The sequence below is a fragment of the Gekko japonicus genome, unplaced genomic scaffold (genome assembly GCF_001447785.1).
Source record: "Gekko japonicus isolate JY-2015 unplaced genomic scaffold, Gekko_japonicus_V1.1 scaffold3532, whole genome shotgun sequence".
Taxonomy (NCBI): domain Eukaryota; kingdom Metazoa; phylum Chordata; class Lepidosauria; order Squamata; family Gekkonidae; genus Gekko; species Gekko japonicus.
In genome coordinates this window covers 43,701-70,891 of record NW_015168152.1, presented here as the reverse complement: position 1 = coordinate 70,891, position 27,191 = coordinate 43,701, and the positions used below count along the sequence as shown (strand labels likewise).

Here is a 27,191-nt window from a genome sequence, read left to right as displayed (position 1 = left end):
ATGCTGGGAGGAATAGCGGCGGAGCTGGAGCACTTCTTCGTTCTCGGAGTCGTCCGACTCGAGCGTTGCTTGAGTGCAATGGACCGCCCGCACACGGCGGTCTTGGTGCGCCGTCTCGTAGGCCGCAGCCTCCCTGAGCGCCTTGTCTAGGTCCAGGTTGTCCTGGCTCACCAGTTTCCTCCCGAGTTTGGGTTCCCGGAGACCCAAAAGGAACTGGTTTAGCAAGGTGTCCGCCAGGTGGGGCCAGCGAGCACCCAGGGGCCAGCGAGCACCCAGGGCTTGACCCTGGGTGGACAATGGGAACTGGTCTCTTGGTCTCTCCAGCAGGGAGCCAATAGAAACGGGGAGGGAAGTTCGAACCTCCCAATGGGATTCAGGGGTATCCCCTGGATATGTATATAGTTGGCCTCCTGGCCGTTTGTCTTTGTCTTAGTTGTGTAAGAGTCAAGCGTGCACCATGTTATGGGAGCTGAGTGGGCCTAGCCACGCGGTCAACCCACTACACAATAGAGCGGAGCGGTGAGCAGCTACCAGAGAACCAGGGTGCAAAGTGGAGCGGCTTGTGGCAGTCTCGGCGTTGGGGCTCGATGCGTCTTCGTCCGGGTCGCTGTTCCTGGGAGTTAGAATCCCACCCTTCGTCGCCAGTTAAAAGTACTGAGACTCACTAGTGATTTCAGCTCTCATACTTTATTTCAGCTCGGAACAAGACAAGAGTAACCAGCTCGCAGGCTGGTTTATATGTGCACAACCCCGCACCCAAAACACACCCACACCCAAGTGATTGGCTATTTACAGTGGCCGAGAGTTACGTAGGCACCTAGCCTGCCGATAGGTGCCGGCTCGGATCCGCTTGTCCCATTGTTACTGAGAGTGAAGCTCAGCCGCTTGGCATGACCGCACGAGGTCTGAGATGGATACATTACAGAGAGTTCCATGTTTTCACTTCTAGAATACTGTTCTGGAGTGCCTGTAATGCATGCCACTGTTTTTTGAGGTACTATTGTTTGTTTAGTGCCTGTTGGGGGCCATTCCGGAGGCATTTTGGCCTAGAAAGGGTTAATAAAAGTGCAAGAGTTCCCTGTTTTCACTTCTAAGATATTATTCTGGAGTGCCTGTAATGCATCCCAGTGCTTTTTGCAGTACTATTGTTTGTTTAGTGCTGTGTTGTTTGTTTAGTGCTGTGTTTAGGAGGGCTGCGAGAAAGGGGGGGGGCACACTCCGCCCCAGACAGGAAGGTCAGCGGCCGAAATCCTAGAAGGGCCGCCAGGAAAGGGGGTGGGTGGGGTGGCCACTTTCTTCCCGTCCGGGGTCTGCCCCTGGGGAAGCGGCGTTTCTTGGTCTCCCCCGTGCAAAGCGGCATCAGACCCGTAACCTCTCCGGTGAGTCGGAGGGGGGGGGGGTGAGACGAGGCTGGGACATCTGGGGCTGGGCACTGCACCCTCTTCAGAGGGTGGTGGGCTGGGGGAAGGGGAAGGAGGCGGGGCCCGATCCAGGAGAAGGAGGGAGGGCCGCCCCACTGCGGAGCCTGGGGGGGGGTCGGTTTCTCCTTTGGGCTTCTCCGGACGGGGCGGGGAGCGTTGGAGACAGACCCGGGGGCCAATGTTCCCTCTAAGCTGTGGAGTCTTGTGAGCAAAAATTCTCCTTTGTGAGCTACTGGCAGGGCCGGATTTAGACTTGCTGAGGCCCTAAGCTATACAAAACCCAGAGGCCCCCTACTGTTTTAAATTACATCAGCTGGTCTCAGAAAAATTTAAAATATATACGCCTTTTTAATATTTGAAAGCATTTTTATATTGTGTTCTTATTTGAGGCCCCAGCAGATTGCGAGGCCCTAAGCTGTAGCTTATTTAGCTTATGCGTAAATCCAGCACTGGCTACTGGCAGTAAAGTTGTGAGCGAGCAATTTGGCTACTGAATACATTAGCTTGCTCTGGAGCCCTCCTTCCTGAGCTAGGACAAAAATGTGTGAGCTGGAGGCTAAAAAACTGAGCTAGCTCACAATAACTCGGCTTAGAGGGAACACTGCCGGCCCGGGCACGTCCTCTCCCGGGCAAGCGGCTGGCTCAGGCGCAGGAATCGTGGGGGGGGGGGTATATTCCCCCACCCCCTCCTTCCAGGCAGAGGAGTCTGCGGTGGGGGCCCCAGTCCAGGGGGGGGGTGTGTGTGTCTGTGCATGGAGCGAGTCTGGAACCAACGGCCGCGTTTGCAGAGGATGGGAAATCCTCCAGGAGGGCCAAGCCCCGAGCGGAGAGCAAGGAGCTCCCAGGGGAGAAAAGGAGGCTCTCCTCCCGAAGAGGGGAGATGGTGGCTCGCCTCCCTCCCTGCTGCAGCACGGGCAGCTCGATGTTCCTGAATCTTTGCCCCCCCCCCAAGAAACCCCCGGCTTCTTTCCCTTTCAGAGGGGTTTGGGGGGTGGAAAGGGGGGGGGTCTGCACTAATGCTCCCTCTAAGCGGTGGAGTCTTGTGACCAAAAATTCTACTTTGTGAGCTACTGGCATGAAAGTTGTGAGCCAGCGATTTGGCTACCGCATAAATTAGTTTGCTATAGAGCCCTCCTTCCTGAGCGGAGACAAAAATGTGTGAGCCGGAGGCTAAAAAACTGTGAGCTAGCTGTGCTCATCTCTGTTTCCAAGCTGAAGAGCCAGCACTGTCCGAAGACTTCTCCGTGGTCATGTGGCAAGCGTGACTAAACGCTGAGGCTCTGAACACTGTTACCTTCCCACCGAAGTGGTGTACCTATTTATCTCCTTGCAATTTCTTGTTTTCGAACTGCTAGGTTGGCAGGAGCTGGGACCAGTGATGGGAGCTCACTCCACCGCACTCAGGTCTCGAACTGCCGAGCTACCGACTTTCCGGTCTGCAACTCAGCGTCTTAACCTCTGAGCCACCGCAGCCCCAAATGATCGCTACCTTGCCATAATTTGATCCTCTCTTCCCATCCTTTATGACTGGGGTGCAAATAAGGTGCGCGTTCAAGTAGTATGAATGATGTGGTAAGTCATGTCTGGCTAACCCTGACTTCCTTCATAGACATTTGTGCTTGAACTAATACCTTTTCTTGTGTATCTGTTTTAATAACCTGTGAACCTGCCACTGGGTATGAAGCTCAGAGGAGGGATTCTGCGTTTCTGATGAATGAACTAATTGTAAAATGGCTGGCTTGTTTAGTCCTATAATGAGTGTGTTATTTCCTTCTTGGTGTGTGGTGTTTATAGTCAGGAGACCAGGAGACTTAAAAATACAAAAAAATGGAGAGGATCAGGCCTCACAAGGTGATCGTATGAATACAAAGCTCACCTTTTGGTGATTAGGAGGGCCAGAAAGGAGTCCCAGGTGGGATCAGATGGGATGAATCCTTCATGCTGATTGGATGGCCCGAATGTCAAGCATTTTGGTTGTTCCACCCTCCCAGTAACCATCTCCAGCAGGACACCAGTCAATCAATCAGTAGTTTATTCCGGTACGTAACCAGCACAGATCAATTAGGAACTAAGTTGGACACCATACACTGAGTACCCAGTCGTTAATTTAAAAATAATTAAATAGAAGAAGAAGAAGAGAAGTGATTGGATTTCTAGCCCGCCCTTCACTTGGAGTCTCAGAGCGGCTTAGAAGCCCCTTTCCCTTCCCCTCCCCACAACAGACACCCTGTGAGGTAGGTGGGGCTGAAAGACCACTTTCCGGAACTGTCCTTGAGAGAACAGCTTTGACAGAAAAGTACAAGTGTATTAAAGGAACAGATAAGTTAGTCTTTCAAGAATTGAGAAGTACAAGCAGCTGTAAGATCATCTGTGTCACTCCTCAACGTTTTCTTTACGGATTTTAAAGGCTGCGGCCAAAAATCTGGCGCAAGCAAGTATAATGGGGGGGGGGGGATAGTACTCACAGCCTAGTAGAATATGCTCAATCGTTTCCGCTTTGCTGATGCCACAAGGCAGCAGTGACGGTCATCGTAGCCATCCAAAGCTGTTCAAGGGCGGATCTTAGGCTTGTTCCCACAACAGGGTGGACTCTGGAAAATGGTCCTCCTGTCAGGGCGAGTTGGAATCTGGGGCCAGGAGAAAATTCTGATTCCTCTTTGGCCGAAAGACTTGTTATATCCACCCTTCTTCTTCAATGGGAAAGAAGCTCCAAGGGATACTGTTTACCGGGGTTTGTTTCCCTTGAAAGGAGAAAGTTCTGGGGCCTTGTTATTATTTGCTTTAAGGACAAATATCCTGGCAGAGTTAAGCAAGGGTGGAAGCCAGAGGAATTCCCACAGAGTAGGAGGTCCACTGCCACACAACAGATGCCCAGAGGGAGCATTTCTGCGCCTCAAGATTCTTGAGCCAAATCTCACCGGAAGCCTTCCTGCCTTTCTCTCCCGACCTCAGGTGCTCGGTCTTCCCACAGACACACTCCTGCCCCTGCCCTGTCTTCCCTAACGCTTCTGGCCTGTCGAAGAGATTACTACAATGGTAATGGGGTCACCGTGGCCCTCTTATCCTTTTGGGGTTTACCTTTAGCCCCTAGGACGGACTGAGCCAATGTAGTCAAAGGTTAGCTTGTTAACATTCTAAAAGAGCCAAAGAAAGACACTTAACTTTTTTAAAAAGAAAAAGAAAAAACACGGAGGCATATCTAAAATAGCTAGGTTTTTAATAAAGAAAAATGATATTAAACCTGTTCTGTGAACCACAAGAAGCCCTTTTGTTCTGATTCAACAAGGCAATTCTTATCTGTCTCCTGAGCATATGAAGGTGTGTGATTCTCAGTGGTGAATCTCCATTCTGTTTGATTTTCCATGTAACTGTCTGTGTCTCTCCACCCTCATACACACACAGGAGAGAAGGCTTGCTGCATAGCAGTGTGACTAAAGGGACCTTTACACAGTCAGAGGTGACCCAAGAGAAGGGGGAAGAGATGGAAGAGCAGAACCCGGAAAGACCTGGAACTGGCAAGACAGCAAGGAAAGACCCCCATCCCAGCCCTGGTGGGAGTGGTGCTGAATTCTTCAAAAGCTGGATGCCAGATATCCACAATCAGCTCAGTGCAATCTCAGAGTTACATTGCCGACGCTTCCGGCAATTCCACTACCATGAGGCCGATGGTCCCCGAGAGGTTTGCAGCCAGCTCCATGGACTTTGCAGCCAGTGGCTGAAGCCGGAGAGAAGCACCAAGAAGCAGATTCTGGACCTGGTGATCCTGGAGCAGTTCCTGGCCATCCTGCCCCAGGAAACGCAGTGCTGGGTCAGAGGATGTGGGCCGGAGACCAGTTCCCAGGCGGTGGCCCTGGCCGAAGGTTTCCTCCTGAGTCAGGCAGAGGAGAAGAGGCAGGCAGAACAGGTGAGGGGATTCCCTCCAGATATGTGCTATTTAAGCAATGATATCTGGCCTTCTCCAAAAGGTTCCCTGCCAGACATCTGTCCAAGTGTTAATCATCCAAATGGGAGACTTCACGGCCTCCTTAAGTAGTCTCTTCTACTAGAGAAGTTCTTATTCCTCCAGATCACTTACCAGGTCTGCTGATGGAAGGGTGCAGAGTCTGGGAATGGGGCAGCTGTCACCCAGGTGTCTCTTATTTAATTGGGGCAATTGGCGTCTATGTATACAGGGATTGTTTGTTTAGAAAAACTCAAATAAATCAGGCAGATGTTCAATGAAGGGAAATGCAACAAGCAAACTTACACACAAAGACACTCTTTAAGCACGCATGCAAAGCTAACTAAGAAGAATAGGAATGAGCAGGGAATAGATTTTGGGAGAGGCTGTATTTACCAATCCTGAAGAAGTGTGGTCTACGAAGACGGCTTTGGGAATGGCGCACGTACCACGGAAGAGCGCTGACCCCCACACGCAAGTGGGGGTGTGATGTAGGAGCCAAGGACATACCATGGAGATGCCATGGAGGTGGAAGCCTGTATGTATTTTACTTATTTAATTAATTTACAACCTGCTCTCCCCGAAACCAGTTCAGCGCAGATGACAACAGTTTATAGATACACAATTTAAAACCTTCTAAAATATTACATACAATTCAATCAGTCAATAAATACAATAAAAACCAAGAAGAGAATTACTATAAAATTCAAGATGGCGAACGGCTCATGCAGAGGGGCAACATACAGACATCTCGAGAAGGGGGGGAAGCACGGGGAGAGGGAAAGGAGGAGGGGGCCAAAACTAGCTGTAGCCTATCAGCTGGGGGCCCGGTCCTGCCCTCAACCACCTGCCCGGTGGAACAACTCTGTTTAGCAGGCCCTGCAGAATTCTACCAAATCCCGCAGGGCCCTGATCTCCCCTGGAAGAGTGTCCCACCATAGGATCCATTCCTTGTTCTCTTTTCCATTCCATCTCTTACCCCTCTCCCTCGCTGTCGTTTCAGATGTGGGCACCATCCCTGGAGACAGAAGCGACATTCCCTGAGGCGGGAGGAGCTTCCTTGGAGGAAGGGCAGAGGGCGCAGGCCCTGGAGGGTGCCCAAGATGCCCTCTCCTGCGGTAAGGACTCTTTGTGCCTGGATGTGTTTGGGACACCCCCATGAGTTGGATGGGTAGAGAGTTCAGGTCAGGAAAAGAAATACAGAGTTGATTTGTGGCACTCAGTGTCCACTAACTGTGATTCCTCTCAGAGGGGAATTAGACACATTCATTGAAGGCGATTCCTCCCATTAATTAAAATGTTCATGTCTCACCTTCCTTCCATAAGAGGAATTCAAAGTCATTTAAAAGAGAAAAGGTTGACAAACCTGGGCAATAATCATGGGAAGATTTGACTTCTGTGCCCGTGCTTACAGGGGCATCTGGCGGGCCACTTTCGGAAATACGGTGCTGGAGTAGGGATGGCAGGTTGTGGACTGGCACCCCCGCCAGAGTTTTGGGGAAGGGCTTCAGGGTGGGCTTGGGGTAAATGTGATGCCATCTTGATGTGGCGTCTGGCTGAAAACCCGTTTCTGACGTTACCATGACAACAGACGCTCTGAAAGTTCATTGATAGTACCCCAGAGGTTCCAGATGTGCTATACTCACGACTGGGCTCTGGACCAAATGTAACGCTGATGTGTCATGCGACGTCATTTCCACCCCACTCTCTCCCTCCCCGAAGGCCAGACAAAAGTCTCACAGAATTCTGAAATGTCCTGGAAACACTTGTAACCTCCGAGGCTCATAGGTACCTGGTGCTTCTCTTCTGCCTCTCCAAGAATTTAGTAAAAAGTGTTAAAAATTTCATGAGTGTACCCAGGGCAAGCTTTCACAACCCTGGGAAGGGTGCGTCTGAAGCAGGGAACAAAGAAGCCAGCACCTCCTTGGTCCCTCCTCCTCTCTCAAGGGTTGCTTTTTCCCCTTTCTGTTTCTACAAGTTATCCAAGCGAAAGATCCTCCGAATGCCGTTCCCTTTACCCATACCCTGCCTTCCATCCTGTGCGTTGCCAGGCTACTCCATTCCAGTGTGCAATCTCTGCCTGGCGAGATCTCTGACGAGGGGATCTGCTTTTTCTTCCAGTGCCCCTTTTCCTATGAGGAGGTGTCCATCTATTTCACTGAGGCGGAGTGGGCCCTGCTGGATCCGGGACAAAGAGCTCTGTACAGGGAAGTCATGCTGGAGAACTATGGGAATGTGGCCTTCCTGGGTAAGGATCTTTCATAGGTTCCAGAGGTGTGAATTACTGTCATGGTGATGAGGAATTAGTCAAAACATTGAATAGCAATATACCGTTTTGAGGCCTGCCCCACTACTTGGGGAGGGGCTGTGGCTCACTGGCATGCAGAAGGTCCCAGGTTCAAACCTTGGCAGCACCTCCAGTTAAAAGGATCGGGTAGGAGGTGAGGTGAAAGACCTCTGCCTGAGACCCTTATAAGCTGTGGTCAGACTGACTTCAATGGACCCAATGGTATCATCCAGCAGAAGACAGCTTCCTGTGTTCATGTGTGTGTACATGCCCAGGGGCCACTGAGGCCAGTGTTGTGGCCATCACCCAAGCCAGGAAAGGTGTCCTGGCTACGGGTTTGCGGTCTGTATGTACTGAGCCGAATAAATACCTGAAAAATGCAGATTAGATTATCTAATCTGATTCAGCTACCGCTATAGCTGGCCGAAATAAAGGCCAAAAAAATCAGCTTTTTTCAGGTAGGTAAGCAGTGTGAAGTTCACCCATTTATGGGTGAGGACTTTGGAGCCAACCAGCCATTAAAACCGGTCAGTTTCCCTCCCCTTCGTTCCGAGCTTGGAAGTGGGGGGGGGAGCTAAAGGGAGGGGTTAGAATCACAGAATCACAGAGTGGGAGGGGACCTCCAGGGTCATCTAGTCCAAGCCCCTGCACAAGGCAGGAAATTCACAAATTCCTCCCCCCCACACACACACACCCAGTAACCCCTGTTCCATGCCCAGAAGATGGCAGAAAAAAACCCAAAACCTCCAGGATCCCTGGCCAAAGTGGCCTGAAGAAAATAAAAACATAAGAGATGCCCATGTTGGATCAGGCCAAAGGCCCATCCAGTCCAACACTCTGTGTCACACAGTGGCCAGAAATACCAGGTGAAGAAGAAGAGATTGGATTTGTACCACGCCCTTCACTTGGAGTCTCAAAGCGGCTTACAAACTCCTTTCCCTCCCCACAACAGACACCCTGTGAGGTGGGTGGGGCTGAGAGAGCGCAGACAGAAACTGCTCTTTCAGGAACAGCTGTGCCAGAACTTGTGACTGACCCAAGGTCACATCAGCAGGTGCAAGTGGAGGAGTGGGGAATCAAACCCGGTTCTCCCAGATTAGAGTCCGCGCACTTAACCACTACAACAAACTGGCTCTCAGGTGCCATCAGGAGGTCCACCAGTGGGGCCAGAACATTAGAAGCCCTCCCATTGTTGAACCCGCCCCCAAAGAACCAATAATGCCAGTAGCTCACAAAGTAGAACTTTTGCTCACAAGACTCCACAGCTTAGAGGGAACATTGGCCGCCACCACTTCCTGTGGCAGTGAATTCCATGTGTTAATCACTTTTTGGGTGAAGAAGAACTTCCTTTTATCCGTTTTAACCCGACCGCTCAGCAATTTCATGGAGTGCCCATGGAGTATTGTGAGAAAGGGAGAAAAGTACCTCTTTCCCCACCTGCTCTATCCCATGCATAATCTTATAAGCCTCAATCATGTCACCTCTCAGTCGTCGTTTCTCCAAGCTAAAGAGCCCTAAACACTTTAACCTTTTTTCATAGAGAAAGTGTTCCAACCCTTTTATCATTCGAGTTGCCCTTTTCTGCACTTTTTCCCAAACTATAATATCCTTTTTAAGGTGTGGTGACCAGAACTGCACACAGTATTCCAAATGAGGTTGCACCATTGATTTATATAGGGGCATTATGATATTGGCTGAGCTGTTTTCACTACCCTAATAATCCCCAGCATAGCATTGGCCTTTTTTATTGCAGTCACACACTGTCTCGACAGTCTGTTTCCTGACCCCAAAGTGGCGATCAGCATTTCCCTGGGTGTGTAAAAAAGGGCCACAAGAACTAAGCACTGATGTTCCTGCCCTCCCTCTCGTGATCTGCCTAAATTCACAGCAGCATCATTGCTGTCAGATGGCCATCTAGCCTCTTCGAAAACCTCCAAAGAAGGAGAGCCCACCACCTCCGAAGGAAGCCTGTTCCACTAAGGAAACAATATAACTGTCAGGAAGTTCTTCCTAATGTTTAGCCAAAAATACTTTAGATTGAATTTCAACCTGTTGGTTCTGGTCTGACCTTCTGGGGCAACAGAAAACAATTTCGTACCATCCTCTGTGTGACAGCCCTTCACGCACTTGAAGATGTTGATCATATCACCTCCGAGTCGTCTCCTCTCCGGACTAAACATACCCAGCTCCTTTACCCTTTCCCGATAGGACGTGTTCTCCAGATCCCTCACCGTCTTTGTTGCTCTCCTCTGGGCACGTTCCACCTTGTCTATATCCTTCTTGAATTGTGGTGCCCCAAACTGAACACAATACTCTAGGTGAGGTCTAACCAGAGCAGAGTAAAGCAATACCATCACTTCGCATGATCTGGACACTATACTTCTGTTGATACAGCCCAAAACAGGATTTGATGTTTTAGCTACCGCATCACACTGGTGACATACTAAGACCCCTGGATCCTTTTCGCACATAGTACTGCCAAGACAAGTCTTCCCATCCTATAATTATGCATTTGATTTTTCCTACCTAAATGCAAAACTTTACATTTATCCCAGTTAAAATTCATTTTATTTGTCTTCGCCCAGTTTTCGAGCCTGTCAAGATCATCCTGTATCCTGACTCTTGTCTTCTACTGTATGTGCTACCCCTCTGAATTTAGTATCGTGTGCAAACTTAATGAGCATTCCCTCTATTCCTCTATTCGTCTTTAGGATCTGTTTCTTCCTTATGAATCAATGATATAATTGCTTCAGTCCAAGATTCCAGTGCTCCCATTTCTTCTATTACAGATGAAATTACAGTTTTATATGGGAGCAATAAAACATCTTCAAATATTTTTTAGTATTCAGCTGGGAGTCCATCTGGACCCAATGCTTTATTTATATTATATTCTTAATAGCCTCCATAATTTCCATCATTGTTATGGGATCATTCAATATTTTTCTGCCTTCTTCTGATAGTGTGGGTCAGTCCTGTTCACATAAATACTGTTTCTGGATTTCCTTGGAAATGTCCACTCTTTTATATAGTTGCGTGTAAAAGTCTTGAATTATTTCCTTTAATCCATTCCTAGAAAATTCTTCTTTTCTATCTTTATCATACATGGAATATATCATCCTTTTCTCTTTATCTTTTCTTAAATTATGAGCCAACCGTCTTCCCAGTTTATTAGCATTTTCAAAATAATCCTGTTTAACAAATGTAATGTTTTTTGTCATTTCTTCTGATAAGAGTAAATTAAGTTAATGCTGGAGTATTCTGATCTTCATCTTTAACTACTCATTTAAAAGATCCAGTTTTAATTCTTACTCTTTATTCTGAATAGCATTCAATATATCTTGGAATGTTTTCATTCTTTCTCTTTTCTTTCCTGCCACAGACCTAATTGCCAGTCCTCTAAAAAAGGTTTTACTTGCATCCCAAACTATCTTCATCGATGTTTCTTCATTCATATTTTGTTGGAAAAAAGTCTTTATTTCTTTCTTAGCCATCTCTAAAAAGTGTCCATTTTTAAGTCATTCTGTATTCAACCTCCAGTTAAATTTTTTTGGATTATATTTATTCTTCAGTAATAGTGGGTTGTGATCTGCAAAGGTGTGTGGCATAATATCGATATCTTCAACTTCCTGAAAGAGATTTGATGTAATGCAACACATATCAATTTTGGATGAAGATTTATGTCTATCAGAATAAAAAGTATATAGTATTTTCCAGTCGGGTTTCTAGTTCTCCAAACATCAATCAGTGTGTATTCTTCAGCCAATTCTAAAAAAGATCTTGGAAGTAAGCCTTTAGAAAATTTAATCTTCTTAATAATTTTCCTGGCTAGGCCTTGATCAAAAACAGAATTAAAATTTCCAACCATAGAAATAATCATGTAGTCATATTTTGTTATAGTTTCCTTCACCGTTTCAAAAAATTTCCCCTGCGATTCATTCGGTGCATATATTACCACCAATAGATTTTTCCTGTGTCTAATATCTATTTCAAGTAGAAGAAGTCTTCCATTTTCTAATGAAGATACCAAAGCAGGTTTCAGTTTTTCTTTCACATAGACAGCTATTCCTCTTTTCTTTACTTTGTCCGAAGCAGTAAATAACTTACCATGTTTCTTATTGACCAGATAATGTTCATCTTTACATCTAATATGTGTTTCCTGCAGACGTACAATATCCACATCTATCTTCTTAAATTGTTTAAATGTCTTTCGTCTTTTCTCAGGTAAATTTAGTCCATTTACATTTGCCGAAAATATCTTGATTGTTGGTGAATCCATTATGATCAATTCTTATTACTACCATTTCTATTTCTTGTTGCCATTCTTTGTGGCCTTCCTTCTATAGATGATTTTTTGGATGTACTAACCTCAAGTTCTTAATCCGAAGTTGTTGAGTAGGCTGATGCTTCATCTTCTTTTTCTGTTGTTGAGGCTTTTGTTTTTGCCTTCTTTGTTTCTCCCTATCATAGGAGAGTTCCATAATGATCCAAAAAGTCTTTTGCCTTAAAAATGGAGTCCAATCTGAATCTTTGACCTTCAAACATGAAGAAAATTCCTTCTGGAGTAATTGAATTTGCTGTAAATTTAGAAGTAAAAAATGTATATTCTTTCCTTCTTTGTCTCACTTTCCAAGGAATTTCTCTTACAATCTTTATTTCCTTGTATTGTATTTTAAGAGTATTATTCTGTGCTTCTTTCCATACACTATCTCTGATTGTCTTCTTAGTAAATTTCAGATGTACTTCCCTTGGAAGATTATTCTTCCTTGCATAAGCAGAGTTAGCTCCATATAAGAACTCTCCATTTCTTCATATCCGACCCCCAAGAAATCTTCCCATCCTTCTGCCATAACTCTGATTAGCTCCTCTCCTTTTTGTCAGGCACATTCTGAAATCTCAGCACATCCATTTCCAGTTGGAGCAGCGAGTCCAAGACAGTCACCTGCTGTATGTCCATCCTGTTCATCAATTATGTCTCTTCAGCTTTTTTGGCTGGCTGTGCCACCCCTGTTGTTTCCTTCTTCTTTTCTATTAATTGTTTGTTGAAATCAACCACTTTAACTTTTCCCTCTCCAGTCTCTATATTCGGATTCTTCATTTGATCTGTGAGTTGTGTTAAGGCCGTCAACACCTGACTTAAGCCTGTCTTGCAAGTCATTCTGCACCTGGCTTAAACTTGAATGGAATTTAGCTTGCATATCATTCTGAGTTTGACTCAGGCTAGTTTGAAAAACAGCTGGCAAATCATTTTTAAGGTCTTTCAATGATTCCAGTGTCAGCATAGCTCCCAGTGGCTTAGTCTGTGCAGTAGGCGATGCTGCTGCAGATGTTGGGGGTGTGGTTTCCTTAGTTCCTTAGTTCCTTAGCTCATATTCACAACTTAAAAAAAAAAATTGTTAATCACCCAACATCTTTACTATTTCCCACTCCCCCTTTATTTTCTATCTTACCAGATTCTGTATTTCAACTGACAATGGAAAAAGCCAATATCAAATATCAAATAAGACTCAGTATAATAAATATCGTCCAGTCCAGTCTCCCCAAACACTTTCACTTTGGTTATTCTACTAGTTTATATCAATTTATATAAAACATTAATCAGAAAAATTCTCTGGACACCTCTTTTAAAAAGAATGATAAGTTACAGGTCTCTTCAGCTGTTCCTGTGTTCTTCTCAGTAACCCCAACAAATTGTGCTTCTCCTTTGCAAGCCAAAACAATTTGAAACTGTTTTCACATTCAACAGAAATTTCCAATTCCCTTTCCAGTCCTCCAAATCTCAGTCTAATTCTCTCAGTCTTGCAGTTTAGCCACTAAGAAGAAAAGGCAACGTTCCAGTTCCAGTTTGATTAAGTCCCAAAATATTCCAAGGGTAAGTTAAAAAAGAAAAGAAAAGAAGAAGAAGCCAGGTCCAAATCCAATAGCAAAGGAAATCCAAATTTCTTCTTTTATATTCCAACCAAATAAAGTCCAACAAATCAAAGTCAGCTTCCTAGTAATCCTTAAAAGAAAAGGGAATAGCCCAAATCTTCTCCAGATCAAAAGAGCCAGTATTCTCAAAATATATAATGCAACAAAATTAAATAAAAATACAGCTTCCAGTTTATAATTACAGCTTCTTAATCCCCAGTGACAATACTCTCAGTTCCAGCCCTGCCTTTCCCAGTCCCAGGAAAAACAACAACCCAAGAGCGAAGAGTAAATCCAAGTAAAAAGAGACAGAGGGAAAAAAGGGCTTTAGACACTGTCTCTCACTCCCCACTTCCTCCTCCAGTTTTCCTTCTGTAATGGTATTGATTACAACCAGATAGGGAGGGGAAACCTTTAAACCTTTAGTTATAACTCACAGTCCACTCTTGAGAAGATTGCAGGCAGGTTCTCTTTCTTCTTTTCCCTTTAAGTCATTCCGTTGCACACACCTGAGAGCCTGAATGGCAGCTGTACCCACCAGGTGATTGAGGCTGTCTTTGGGTCTCTCTACTCCCAGACTAACTCAGAGGAGTGACCCAAAAATGCACCCCACTTTCAGAGGCCCCCTCCAGGAGCCTCCTTGGGTAGAGTCCTCTAGATCCCCCCCAAAGTGGGCCAGTTTGGCACTTCTCTGGAGCTTCTCCAAGACGAGACGGACAATGCTGCTGCATAAACAGGAAGTCAATATATAAATGTTTATTAAAGCTTTAAAATAAGATATCGCAAAGCAGCACAGTTTCTTCAGCTCAGCAAGAGAAAAACAAAAAAGCTAACTGTTCTGTCTAAAACATGAAAGATTTGATATTGGACAGCAGCTCTTGTTGCAGCATAAGTATTCCAGCTGTAGCCTAACGCCCAATCAAGGGTCCTCCTTGACGGAATCTTCTAGAGGCTGCCGGCACCTTCCCAATCCCCCCCCTCCCTCCTGGTTGCAGAACTGAATACAGGTTCTCACAATTAACTAATTACTACATTCTGCAGTCTGGCCCTGAAAAAGATGTTAGCTCCAGGGAGACTCAAATCATGAACACCGCATGTCAGACCCAAAGCAGTTTCTTCAGCTCAGCAAGAGAAAAACACAAAAGCTGTTTTGTCTAAAACATGAAAAAATTGATATTGGACAGCACCTCTTATTGCAGCATAAGTATTTTAGCTGTAGCCACTTAATAATCACCTTAACCCTTGGGGGATCTAGGGTGCTTTCCTTCACAGATCCATCCCCCTTATAGTGGTTGGCATTGTGATTTTTTATCTTGTCCATGGTTCCTTCCTTCCAAAAGAATTCTTACTCCTGAGTTTCTTTCCTTCCCCATATAAGAATGATCACTTTCTTTCTCTTTCTCTCTCTGCGATAGAAACCAGAAGTATAAGAGAGACTTTGAAGCAGACAGGCAATGGCCTTGCATCCGAAGAATGGCAGGAGAGTTCCTCAAGAGGATACCAAGAGCATATTTCCTTCCCAAATGAGCTGGCTGAGAGTGAGTAGCCTTCACGGTTATGTCACAGGAACAGGCAAGGAGTAGCCATGGAGATTTCTTGCTCAGTTCTATGTAATGTTTTGTTTGGTGCATTCATAAAGTCCTCTACATAAGAAGGGAAGGAGTCCTTCTGGGGGCCTGAAATCTGGAGGCTCAGAAGCTCCTTCTCGGAAAAGCTCAGTTGTAGCTCTTGAGGAGCTGAAGTATCCTTAAATACTAGATATTCTGGGGAAAGGTGTAGGGGTGGTTAGGATTGGCCAAGGTGGACGAGGCCAAAGGACCATCAGTCCTTTCCTATGGCAGTCACATAGATGACTTTGGACCCTACTTCTGCGGGCCTGAAATCTGGAGGATCAGAGGCTCCTTCTGGGAAGAGCTTAGCTGTGGCTCTTGAGGAGTTGAAGTACCCTTAAATATTAGATATTCTGGGGAAAGGTGGAGGGGTGGTTAGAACTAGCCAAGCTGAACGAGGCCAAAGGACCATCAGTCCTTTCCTTCGGCAGTCATATAGATGCATTTGGACCCTACCATCCAGTCCTCCCAGGTGCTAACAGGATTTCTCTCTTTACTCCAGCAGAAGATGAGCAGACAAATGAGGAGGGTGAGGAACTTCATCAGCAAATGTCAGATAGAGTTAAAAAGGAAGACTTGAAAGAAAAAGTCAGGAATCTAGGCAGACCAAGGAGAAAGAAAGGCAGTCATCTGGTAGAGAAGAGAGATGGAAGAAAGCATAGTGTACAGTTTACAAAGCACAGGAGAATGAAAGCAAGTAAATCAATTCCATATGGAAAGTATTTCAGAAGTAGATCACAGCTCTTTGTAGACCAAAGAACACACAGAGGTGAGAAACCTTTTGAATGCTCAGACTGTGGAAAGAAATTCAGTCAGAGTTGCAGTCTAAAACAACATCGAAGAACCCACACAGGGGAGAAACCTTTTGAATGCTCAGAATGTGGAAAGAGGTTCCGACACAGGGGCAATCTTGAAGACCATCAAAGAACCCACACAGGGGAGAAACCTTTTGAATGCTCAGAGTGTGGAAAGAAATACAGTTGGAGGTTCAATCTTGAAGAGCATCAAAGGACCCACACAGGGGAGAAACCTTTTGAATGCTCAGAATGTGGAAAGAGGTTCATACAGAGTGGCACTCTTCAGCTGCACCAAAGAATCCACACAGGGGAAAAACCTTTTGCATGCTCAGAGTGTGGAAAGAGGTTCAGGAGCAGTGGTAACTTTCATCAGCATCAGACAACTCACACAGGGGAGAAACCTTTTGAATGCTCAGAGTGTGGAAAGAGATTCAGTAGGAGTGGCGATCTTCAACTGCATCAAAGAACCCACACAGGGGAGAAACCTTTTGAATGTTCAGAGTGTGGAAAGAGATTCAGTAGGAGAGGCCATCTTGAACAGCATCAAAGAACCCACACAGGGGAGAAACCTTTTGAATGTTCAGAGTGTGGAAAAAGATTCAGTAGGAGAGGCCATCTTGAAGTGCATCAAAGAACCCACACAGGGGAGAAATCTTTTGAATGCTCAGAGTGTGGTAAGAGGTTCATGAGCAGTGGTAACTTTCAGCAGCATCAGACAACTCACACAGGGGAGAAACCTTTTGAATGCTCAGATTGTGGAAAGAGGTTCATGAGCAGTTCTCACCGTCTGGTGCACCAAAGAACCCACACAGGGGAGAAACCTTTTGAATGCTCAGAGTGCGGAAGTAGGTTCAGTCAGAGTAGCACTCTTCAGGTGCATCAAAGAACCCACACAGGTGAGAAACCTTTTGAATGCTTAGAGTGTGGAAAGAGATTCAGTAGGAGTGGCAGTCTTCAAGAGCATCAAAGAACACACACAGGGGAAAAACCCTTTGAATGCTCAGAGTGTGGAAAGAGATTCAATCACAGAGGCAATCTTGAAGACCATAAAAGAACCCACACAGGGGAGAAACCTTTTGAATGCTCAGAATGTGGAAAGAGGTTCAGACAGAGTGGCGGTCTTCGGCTGCACCGAAGAACCCACACAGGGGAGAAACCTTTTGAATGCTCAGAGTGTGGACGGAGGTTCACAAGCAGTCGTAACCTTCATCAGCATCAGACAACTCACACAGGGGAGAAACCTTTTGAATGCTCAGAGTGTGGAAAGAAATACAGTCAGAGGGGCGATCTTGAAGAGCATCAAAGAACCCACACTGGGGAGAAACCTTTTGAATGCTCGCATTGTGGAAAGAGGTTCATGAACAGTTCTAACCATCTGCTGCACCAAAGAACCCACACAGGGGAGAAACCTTTTGAATGCTCAGAGTGTGGAAAGAAATACAGTCAGAGGGGCGATCTTGAAGAGCATCAAAGAACCCACACTGGGGAGAAACCTTTTGAATGCTCGCATTGTGGAAAGAGGTTCATGAACAGTTCTAACCATCTGCTGCACCAAAGAACCCACACAGGGGAGAAACCTTTTGAATGCTCAGGGTGTGGAAAGAAGTTCATTAGCAGTGGTAACCTTCAGCGGCATCAGATAACTCACACACTGGAGAAACCTTTTGAATGCTCAGAGTGTGGAAAGAAATTCAGTCGGAGTGACAATCTTCAACAGCATCAAAGAACCCACACAGGGGAGAAACTTTAAGTGCTTGGAGTGTTTCAAGAAATTCCTTTTGAGTCGCCATCTTGAACAGTACCGAAGAACCCATCTGGACCATTTTGAGTTCTCAGAATGTGGTAAGAGATTGATAACAGTAGCTGTCTTCAGTGGTGTTACAGATCCCACACAGAGGCCAAATCTTTTGAATGCTCAGAGTGTGGAGTTTAACTCAGCATGGAAATCTTCTACACCATCAAAGAACCCACACAAGTAGAAGCCATGTAACTGCTTAGCTCATGAAATGAACTTTTCTCTAATTTCACACACAAAAGAAAAGCACAAAAAGGAATGATTTCATGTTTTGGTGCGTGTTTGTGTTTTTTAAATGTTCAGTTTGACTGCAGTAATGTAAGGAGAGTGATAGAGGGAGATAAATGGGATGTGATTGGCTGATGACTGAGAATATAGGAGGAGGGGTGTCTCTGAGGTGATTCTGTGTTCTTGAAGAGATGAGTGTGGAGAGTTGTTGAGAGTCGGTTTGGCAGAGGAGGCAGTTGGAGTTTAGCCTGTGTGGCTATGAGCGAGAGAGTTTAGCCTGTGTGGCTATCAGCGAGAGAGTTTAGCCTGTTTGGCTAGGAGACAGAGAGATTTTTTTTTTTTTTGAAATGAATTTTTTTTATTATTATTATTTTTTTTTGGAGTTTAGCCTGTGTAGCTATGAGCGAGAGAGTTTAGCCTGTGTGGCTATCAGCGAGAGAGTATAGCCTGTTTGGCTAGGAGACAGAGAGATTAGACTGAGTGTCTAAGGCTGTCAGAGTTGAGTTTTGGTGTTTCAGAGACTGTGTGTGACGCCAAGCTTTGTCAGTTATATTTATAAGTTCCTTTCTTCAACAACAGCTCAAAATAACCAGAAACCTATTTTGTTCTTTTATAAATAAATCATGATTTGTTTAAAGGTATCCCAGCAATCAGAACAGTCCTTCCTCAGGGCCACCTATGGGAAACCTATGGCCCAGTTGTGTGAGGCCAGCCACTGGGCCAGGCCAGCTGACATGGTAGGAAGCCCTCAAGGATTTGGAGGGGCACCTCACCCTCCACCACCACACTTCCCTCTTTTCCTCCTCTTGTCAAACCCCATATCCTCTCCCCTTTCCCTGCCTTATTCTCTCCTTCTCAGCCATTCACCATCCTACCTTTTATCTGTTCCTCATCTGCAGCTATATTTGTTATTTATTTACTGCATTTATGCGGGGCATGAGCAAAGGAATCTTAGCCCAAGTCTCTGTAGTTGGAACAGGTCATTTGTGATTCCAGGAAAATTCCAGGCCCTGCCTGGAGGCTGGTAACCAGTGTTCCTTTGGCCTCTATGCCCTGTTGTTGACCCTTCAGAGGAACTGGTTGACCAGTGTCTGAGACAGTCCGGCTCTGTCCCTTTAGGTTTTAACTCAAGATCAGGCAGCTCTTTCTTCAGCGATTTCAGTTTATTGGAAGAGATCACAGCAACACACAGAACAACCAATCTTATATACAGTTTGGAACTGGCTAAACCACACCCCTATAACAGTAAGGTCCAATCATAAGTGAGTGCTTGGGCTCAATAGGGTTTGTTCCCTCCGAAAGTCAGTTTACCCTGATTGGTCCATTGCACAACGGCAGCCAATCAGGCTTCCTTCCTCTTGCTGCCTCGAGACCCTGTCAGGCAGTCCACAACCTTCCTCTTGCTGCCTCAAGACCCTGTCAGGCAGTCTATATCACTAGCCACAGTCTCAGTGGACAATTCCAATCCACCTCCCTGTAGAAAAGCAACAGCTACCCCATCATCTCTCCGAGATGAGCCATCCCGAACCAGAGACTTTTCATCTCCTGTCAGAGGGAACAAACCAATAAGGTTTGTTCCCTCCGAAAGACATAGTTTTCCCTGATTGGCCCATTGCACAACGGCAGCCAATCAGGCTATCAATTTTAGAATAGTGAGTGTCTATGGAGTTTGTGACTAAAGCCTCAGGCTCATTCTACAATTCAGGCTATCCATGTAACAGTAAAGGCTTACATAATGGGATGTCATATCCATGCCATGAAAAGCTTCCCCTGACTGTTTCCACACACTAGGCCTCTTCGAAAGGGATGTTTTTCTCCAGGCCAGCTGGCAGCCGTCATGATCTCTCTCAAGGCCAAGTCTTGTCTGCTCAGACTGGCAGCGGCTTTGCACCTGGGACCTTCTGCATGCCCAGCAGGTCCTCTACCCCTGAGCCGCTCCCCCCCCCCCAAACTGCAGCCTTGGGTACACCATTTTTTCCCATTCGAATGACCAGGTAGTTATGTGTAAGTAGTTAACACTCCATCAAATTAGGTTTCTGTGGTCTCTAAAAGTTTCAACAGAGGCCAAATACAACTTCTCCTGCTTCAGGCACTGTTTGGCCTCTAGTTCTAGCTTAGCGCTCTGACTTTTCTTGGTGGTCAGTTTTGGTCAGGCCATTTTGAAGGTGATTCACTCTCTTCAGACACCCTCCCTCCCCTCCCAGCTGCCATATTGCTTCCAACAAAAAAACCACCATCCGTCTCTCACACCCTGTCAAGGCCTTACAGGGTTCTTAGGCTAAACAAATGCTCTTAATTTTCTTTAGCTATGGAAGAGAGAGGGAAGCGTGCCCCATCTCTCCACCTTAGCTTTTCTCAGCCAAGTCTGAGAGTATCTAAACTCTTACAAGGTCTTTGGTAGTCTGCCACCAGGTCTCTTTATGGTTCCCAACAGGTCAGGAGGAAGAGACCCGACCTCCTGACTAGCTGTGAAACTTTACAAAAAAAGATCAGCTCTGCAGAATGTCTGCCACCTGAGCTCAAAACAAGCAAAGGCTTTTGGTAGTTGCAGGCAAGGGTCTAAGGCACACAGGTTTAGGCTTTGAGGTTTTGTTGAGACAGGCACCACACAAAATATCAAAGTCAAATATATTTTAGTTTGTTTAGGTGGAAGAATTATAAAAATGAGACATGACTTGTGAAGGAACAAAGAACAACAAAAGCTTAGCTTATCCTGCACTAGCTAACATGAGGCAGAATTTCAAAGTTACCTTTCCCGGTTACCAAGATGCAGTTGTGCAGCATACAAGTTGTTCAAGTCTTCGCCCATCCAGGCAAAGTCAAAATGGAATGCCATTGCTGGGTTGGTTCTGAACTACTGGACCATTCTAGGCTCAGCAGTCACAGACCACACGCTCAAACTGAACTAAGGTGTATTTTATAGAAAAAGAGGTCTCTCAAAGAGTTAGACCTTTACCCAATGAGGGGCCAATTCAGGTTGCTAAGCAAAAGCATCCCAGAATGATTTTACATCCCAGAATAAGTCTTTACATCCTATAATAATCTACAGCCCCTAATACTTAAGGCAATGGGAAAACCGAAAGTTATACCGCCGTTATAACCTCCGGTTACTCCCACATGCAGGTGTTACAGGGTTAATTAGTTGGAATGTGCCTAATGGTCAGCACCAAGATGATTTTTTGTTGTTGTTCAGTCGCACAGTCAAGTCTGACTCTTCACGACCCCATGGACCAGATCACGCCAGGCCTTCCGGTCTTCCACCGTCCTCTGAAGTTGGCTCAATTTCATGTTCGTTGCATCGATGACACTGTCTAACCATCTCATCCTTTGTGGTCCCCGTCTTCTTTGACCTTCAATCTTTCCCAGCATCAGGGTCTTCTCCAGTGAGTGCTCCCTTCTCATTTGGTGGCCAAAGTATTTGAGCTTCAGTTTCATTATCTGGCCTTCCAGGGAACAGTCAGGGTTGATTTCTTTTAGGATTGACTGATTTGATCTTCTTGCAGTCCAAGGGACTCTCAAGAGTCTTCTCCAGCACCATAGTTCAAAAGAATCTATTCTTCGGCACTCGGCCTTCCTTATTGACATATTTATTGGTAAAATAAAACCTTTATCTTTATTGGTAAAGTAAAACCTTTCTTATCAGCCACCGCTGTAAGCCATTTCACAAAGTCACTCAGTGCTTCTCCAAGCTATCTCTATCTCTGGGGAGAAGTCGCTGTCATTTGTCACTGGGGAAGGTTTCATTACAGGCCTCCGCATGAAGCCGGAGCCAAAGTTTAAACAAACGTTTGAAATTAAGAAATCATTTTCTTTACACACCCAGTCCTATTTGGGAATCAGAATCACAAAGAGTTGGAAGGGGCCATACAGGCCATCTAGTCCAACCCCCGTGCTCAATGCAGGATCAGCCTAGAGAGCCCCTGACAAGTGATCGTCCAGCTGCTGCTTGAAGACTGCCAGGGAGGGGGAGGCTCACCACCGCGTGAGGCAGCTGATCCCACTGCTGAACTACTGACTGTAAAAGAAAATTCCTCATATACAGCCAGTACCTTCTTGCCTGTGAATTAATTCCATTCTTATGAGTTCTGTCCTCTGCTGCGCATAGGAACAGCTTCCTGCCCTCCTCTAAGCGACAGCCTTTCAAAGACTTCAAGAGAGCCATCATGTCCCCCCTCAACCTCCCTGTCTACAGACTGAACATTCCCAAGTCGAGACAGTGTGCAACTGCAATTTAAAAAGGCCAACGCTATGCCGGGGATTATTAGGAAGGGAATTGAAAACAAATCAGCCAGTATCATAATGCCCCTCTATAAATCAATGGTGCGACCTCATTTGGAATACTGTGTGCAATTCTGGTCACCACACCTCAAAAGGGATATTATAGTATTGGAAAGGGTGCAGAAAAGGACAACTAGAATGACAAAAGGGTTGGAACACTTTCCCTATGAAGAAAGGTTAAAGCACTTGGGGCTCTTTAGCTTGGAGAAACGACGGCTGAGTGGGCGACATGATCGATGTTTATAAGATTATGCATGGGATAGAGCAGGTAGAGAAAGAAGAACTTTTCTCCCTTTCTCACAATACAAGAACTCGTGGGACCTCCATGAAATTGCTGAGCAGTTGGGTTAGAACGGATAAAAGGAAGTACTGCTTCACCCAAAGAGTGATTAACACATGGAATTCACTGCCACAGGAGGTGGTGGCAGCTACAAGCATGGACAGCTTCAAGAGGGAATTAGATAAACATATGGAGCAGAGGTCCATCAGTGGCTATTAGCCACAAGGTATAGATAGGAACTCTCAGACTGAGGCAAGTGATGCACTGTATTCCTGGTGTTTGGGGGGGCAACAGTGGGAGGGCTTCTAGTGTCCTGGCCCCACTGGTGGATCTCCTGATGGCACCTGGCAATGTTTGATGAGGCCAATAGCCCATCCAGTGTTGGACTGGATGGGCCATTGGCCTGATCAAACATTGGCTTCTCTTATGTTCTTATGTAAATCCCTCAGCCTTTCTCTGTGGCCTGGAGATGAGCTGTAATTCCAAAGGATCCCCAGGTCCCACCAGGAGGCTTGCATCCCTACCTCCTCAATATTAAAATTATTTTAATATAACTTAACTGTTTCTTTATTTAATTTGTACCCCGCCCTCCCCGCATAGTAGGCTCAGGGCAACTTACGTAGGATATGACACAGCTAAAACAGATTTAGATAAAATCATAGGAATATAAACATAAAAACATTACAAAGTGCTAGTGCTGGAATAATTCTTGTGCGATGGCGGGCAAGAGCAGCATCCGACAGAATAGCAATCAGCTACCATCATAGTCTGGGTTATATCAGGCTGTTAGTAATGATGTTAATACTGATGTATTGATATTGGTGTTGATATTGGGGTCAGGGCCACGGTTTGTATGGTGTGGCTCCTTAGTCAAAGGCCTGGTGGAAGAGCTTCGTCTTGCAGGTCCTGCGGAACTGTAGAAGGTCCCACAGGGCCCTGATAATAATAATAATATAATAATTTTTCAATTTATTAATCGCTCAATCCTGCAGAGCTTGCTGGCTCTGAGCGATTTACAGTTACTCATTCACGCGGGACTAAATGATTTATGGGGGTAAGGGAGCTCCTTCCGGGAGCTCATTCCACCAGCGCGGAGCTGCCGCTGAGAATGCCCTGGCCCTTAAATATGTCAATATTTTATTTTGTTTTCTGTTTTTGCCAAAATTCATTGGATTTTCATGAGTCCTAAAGTCTCCCCCCCCCCCCTGATTTTAAGATAAATCAAAACTTTTTTGTGGGCCACTAAAATATTGTAGGTCCTAGGCGCTGTGCCTACCGCACCTAATGTATGAGTTGGCCCTGGTGACGGGAGATCAGTATCCATTTTAGGATCAGCCTCTGGCACACGGAAGATTCAGCAATGGGCAGATCCTTCCAGCAGGCAGCCTCACTGAGGACTGGCAGCTCCAGAAGTGGCAGCTTATGCTTCCCAGGAGCCGGCTGAGCCCCAAGGACCCCCCACGCGTCCACATGCGCACTGCCTCTCACAACATCTCTGACCAGCCGCCTGGTGGTGTCAACTCCCCGGGTGGGAAACACCTGAAGATATGGGGAGGCAGAGCCTAGAGATGGAGGGGTTTGGGGAGGACTGAGACCTCCTGAGGGGAATAAGGCCCTGGAGTCCGCCCTGCCAGGTAGCCATTTTCTGCTGTCTGTTGTAGATCAATTCGAATTCTGGGAAATGTCAGAAGCCCCAGTGGGAGGCGGACAATCCTCTGTGAGCCCACCCCCTTCCAGCGTCACAACCCTTTCCTTGGCTCTGTGAGCCCCCCCCCACACACACTTCCAGCCCCATCAAAGAATACGTTGCTGATTCAGATGCACAACCACCCCCCCCACACACACACACACTGAATATCAGACCATCAAGGCCTGGTCCTAGATGTGCGTGGGCAGGCCCGTAGCCAGGATTTCTAAAATTTGAGGGCCTGTAAATAAGTCAGGGGCACCCCCCACCCACGCACCCACACACACCCAGGGCGGAGCTGCTGCCACGGCTGCCCAGAGTGGAGCCACCTAAGCCCGGAGCGAAAGCAGGCATCCAGAAACTGGAGCAAGCAAGGAAGGGTTGCTGGCCGGCTAGCCTGGGCTCTCTACACCGGTCCAGAGTACGGCCCGGTCGCCTCCCTTCCTCTCCTGCAGTCAGACCAATTGGCCCTGAAGCTTTCCCTTGGACCACAAGGGACGGAGGACGGACTGAGGGTCCGCGGAGCTTTTCTCTGGAGGAGCCGAAGACAAGAGGAGGGGGGGGAGGTGTGCCGGATAGACCCCATCACAGCCGCTGCCACCACTTTGCTTCTTTCCTGTGCCTCATCTGGTGGCATCCTATCCGGGGGGCGTGGGAATGGAAGGCGGGGCTGGCCAGCAAGGTCACGGCCAGGAGGTAGTGTCACGGCATGAGGGCAGGGGTGGGACTCCAGCAGGCAGGTTTGGTGAGGGCCAGTGTTCCCTCTAAGCTGAGTAAGTATGAGCTAGCTCACGGTTCTTTAGCTTCCGGCTCACACCTTTTCGTCTTAGTTCAGGAAGGGGTGGCTCCAGAGCAAACTGATTTATGCAGTAGCCAAATGGCTCGCTCACAACTTCAATGCCACTAGGCTCACAAAGTAGAGTTTTTACCCACAAGACCCCACAGCTTAGAGGGAACACTGGTGAGGGCTATGGCGTGGTGTGGCGCATCATGTAAAAAATAAATAAGGATTTTTTTGGGGGGGGGGTGGCCTGGATGGGAACTCGGGGGTCTTGGCGGTACGTTGGGGGGGCCCAAGATGCCCCAGTGTAGCTGAGGTCCAGCGGCACCTTTAAGACCAACAAAGTTTTATTCAAGGTATAAGCCTGCGTGTGCAAGGCACTCTTTGTATCTGAAGAAGTGTGCGGGCACACGGAGGCTGATACCCGGAATTAAACTGTGTTGGTCTGAAAGGTGCCCCTGGACTCAGACTCTGTTCTGCCGCTTCAGGCCAACGTGGCGACCCACCGGAATCTGTGCTGAGATCAAATCACCACCAATGGGACTCTGGATCCTGCAGAGACTCAGAAAAGAGTGGAAGGCAACATTCACAATCACAAATGACCGATACAGAGAGGGTGTGTGTGTGGGTGCTGAGCGGTCTTTGCTCATCCTCCCCACCCACCTCCGCCTTTCCAGCAGGAAACAGAGAAATGTGTCCTCCTCCTGTCATGGGAAGAAGCCCTGAGGACAGCCCCTGTGGCCCCAGGAGGACCCCTGCCTAAAACCTTGTGATGCCCCTAAGAAGGTAAGGACAGAGCCAGAGCCAGCAAAAGCCCACCGGCCATCCCCCCCCCTCCCGTGGCTCCAAGAAGCGATTGGATTTATACCCCCCGCCCTTCACTCGGAGTCTCAGAGCGGCTTCCAAGCCCCTTCCCCTTCCCCTCTCCACAAGAGACACGCTGTTTGGCGGGTGGGGCTGAGAGAACAGCTCTGACAGAACTAGGGCTTGCCCAAGGTCATCCAGCAGCTGCCAGTGGAGGCGCGGGAGAATCAAACCCGGTTCACCCAGAGTAGAGTCCCTGCCCTTCACCACTACACCAGAGTGGCTCTCGAGGAAAAAGAAAAGCCCTTTTTGCAGAGAGAAAGAGAGAGAACTGGAGGCAGCAGAGAAGGGGGGGGGGTTGTGGGGCCCAGCCACCACCCCCTATAGATGTGAAGGCCAGCGAGGCCGAAATCCTAGAAGGGCCGGCAGGAAAGGGCGGTGGGGAGGCCGCTTTCTTCCTGTCCGGCGTTTGCACCGGGGGAAGCGGCCGGTCTCGTGCTCCCGCGTGCAAAGCGGCATCAGCCCCGTCCCCTCTCCGGTGAGTCCGGGGCGGGGGGTCAGGCGAGGCTGGGACATCTGGGGCTGGGACAAGGGGAAGGAGGCGGGGCCCGATCCAGGAGGGAGAGGGAGGGAGGGAGGGAGGGTCGCCCCACTGCAGAGCCTGGGGGGAAGGGCTTCTCCTTGGGGCGCCCCTCCTTTCCTCTGCACCGGGCAGCTCGCCTTCATCTCTGCTGCAAGACGGGAGAGCTCGATGTTCTCGAATCTGTGATCCCACCCACCCCCCGGGAAGAAACCCCGGCTTCTTTCCTAGCTTGGGGCGGGGGGAGAGCCAGAAGACCCCAGGGTAGCGTCCACTTTCGTAGAGAGGCACCGGGCGGGTGGATGTTCCCTGCTCTCCGCCCCTTGGAGAAGCAACAGTTGCATTTCCCGGGTTCTGCTTCAGCGTCTGGGGAGGATCTGGTGATGAGCTCAGAGGGGCTGGGGGGGGGTAGGGTTGCCAGTCTCCAGGTGGGGCCTGGGGATCTCCTGGTGTAGTGGTTAAGTGTGCGGACTCTAATCTGGGAGAACCGGGTTTGGTTCCCCACTCCTCCACTTGCACCTGCTGATGTGACCTTGGGTCAGTCACAAGCTCTGGCACAGCTGTCCTTGAAAAAGAGCAGTGTGTGTCAGAGCTCTCTCAGCCCCACCTACCAGGGTGTCTGTTGTGGGGTGGGGAAGGGAAAGGAGTGTGTAAGCCGCTCTGAGACACCTTTGGGCAGTGAAGGGCAGGGTATAAATCCAATCTCCTCTTCTTCTTCTACAACTGATCCCGAGCTGACAGAGATCAGCTCCCCTGGAGAAAATGGCTGCTTTGGAGGTTGGACTCTATGGCATTG

The 27,191-nt window shown here is 47.4% G+C and overlaps 1 protein-coding gene across 1 annotated transcript in view; it reads left to right on the top strand.

The window, feature by feature from the left end:
* Positions 1-27,191, top strand: part of LOC107113601 (zinc finger protein 420-like) — a gene marked incomplete at its 3' end in the record, with an annotated part of 41,203 nt that continues 14,012 nt past the window's right edge. Inside the window, exons 1-5 of the mRNA XM_015414949.1 lie at positions 1-117; positions 6,365-6,479; positions 7,340-7,529; positions 12,527-12,592; positions 15,978-17,708. Coding sequence (XP_015270435.1) covers positions 1-117; positions 6,365-6,479; positions 7,340-7,529; positions 12,527-12,592; positions 15,978-17,708 — 2,219 coding nt within the window. The remainder of the gene's footprint in view (positions 118-6,364; positions 6,480-7,339; positions 7,530-12,526; positions 12,593-15,977; positions 17,709-27,191) is intronic.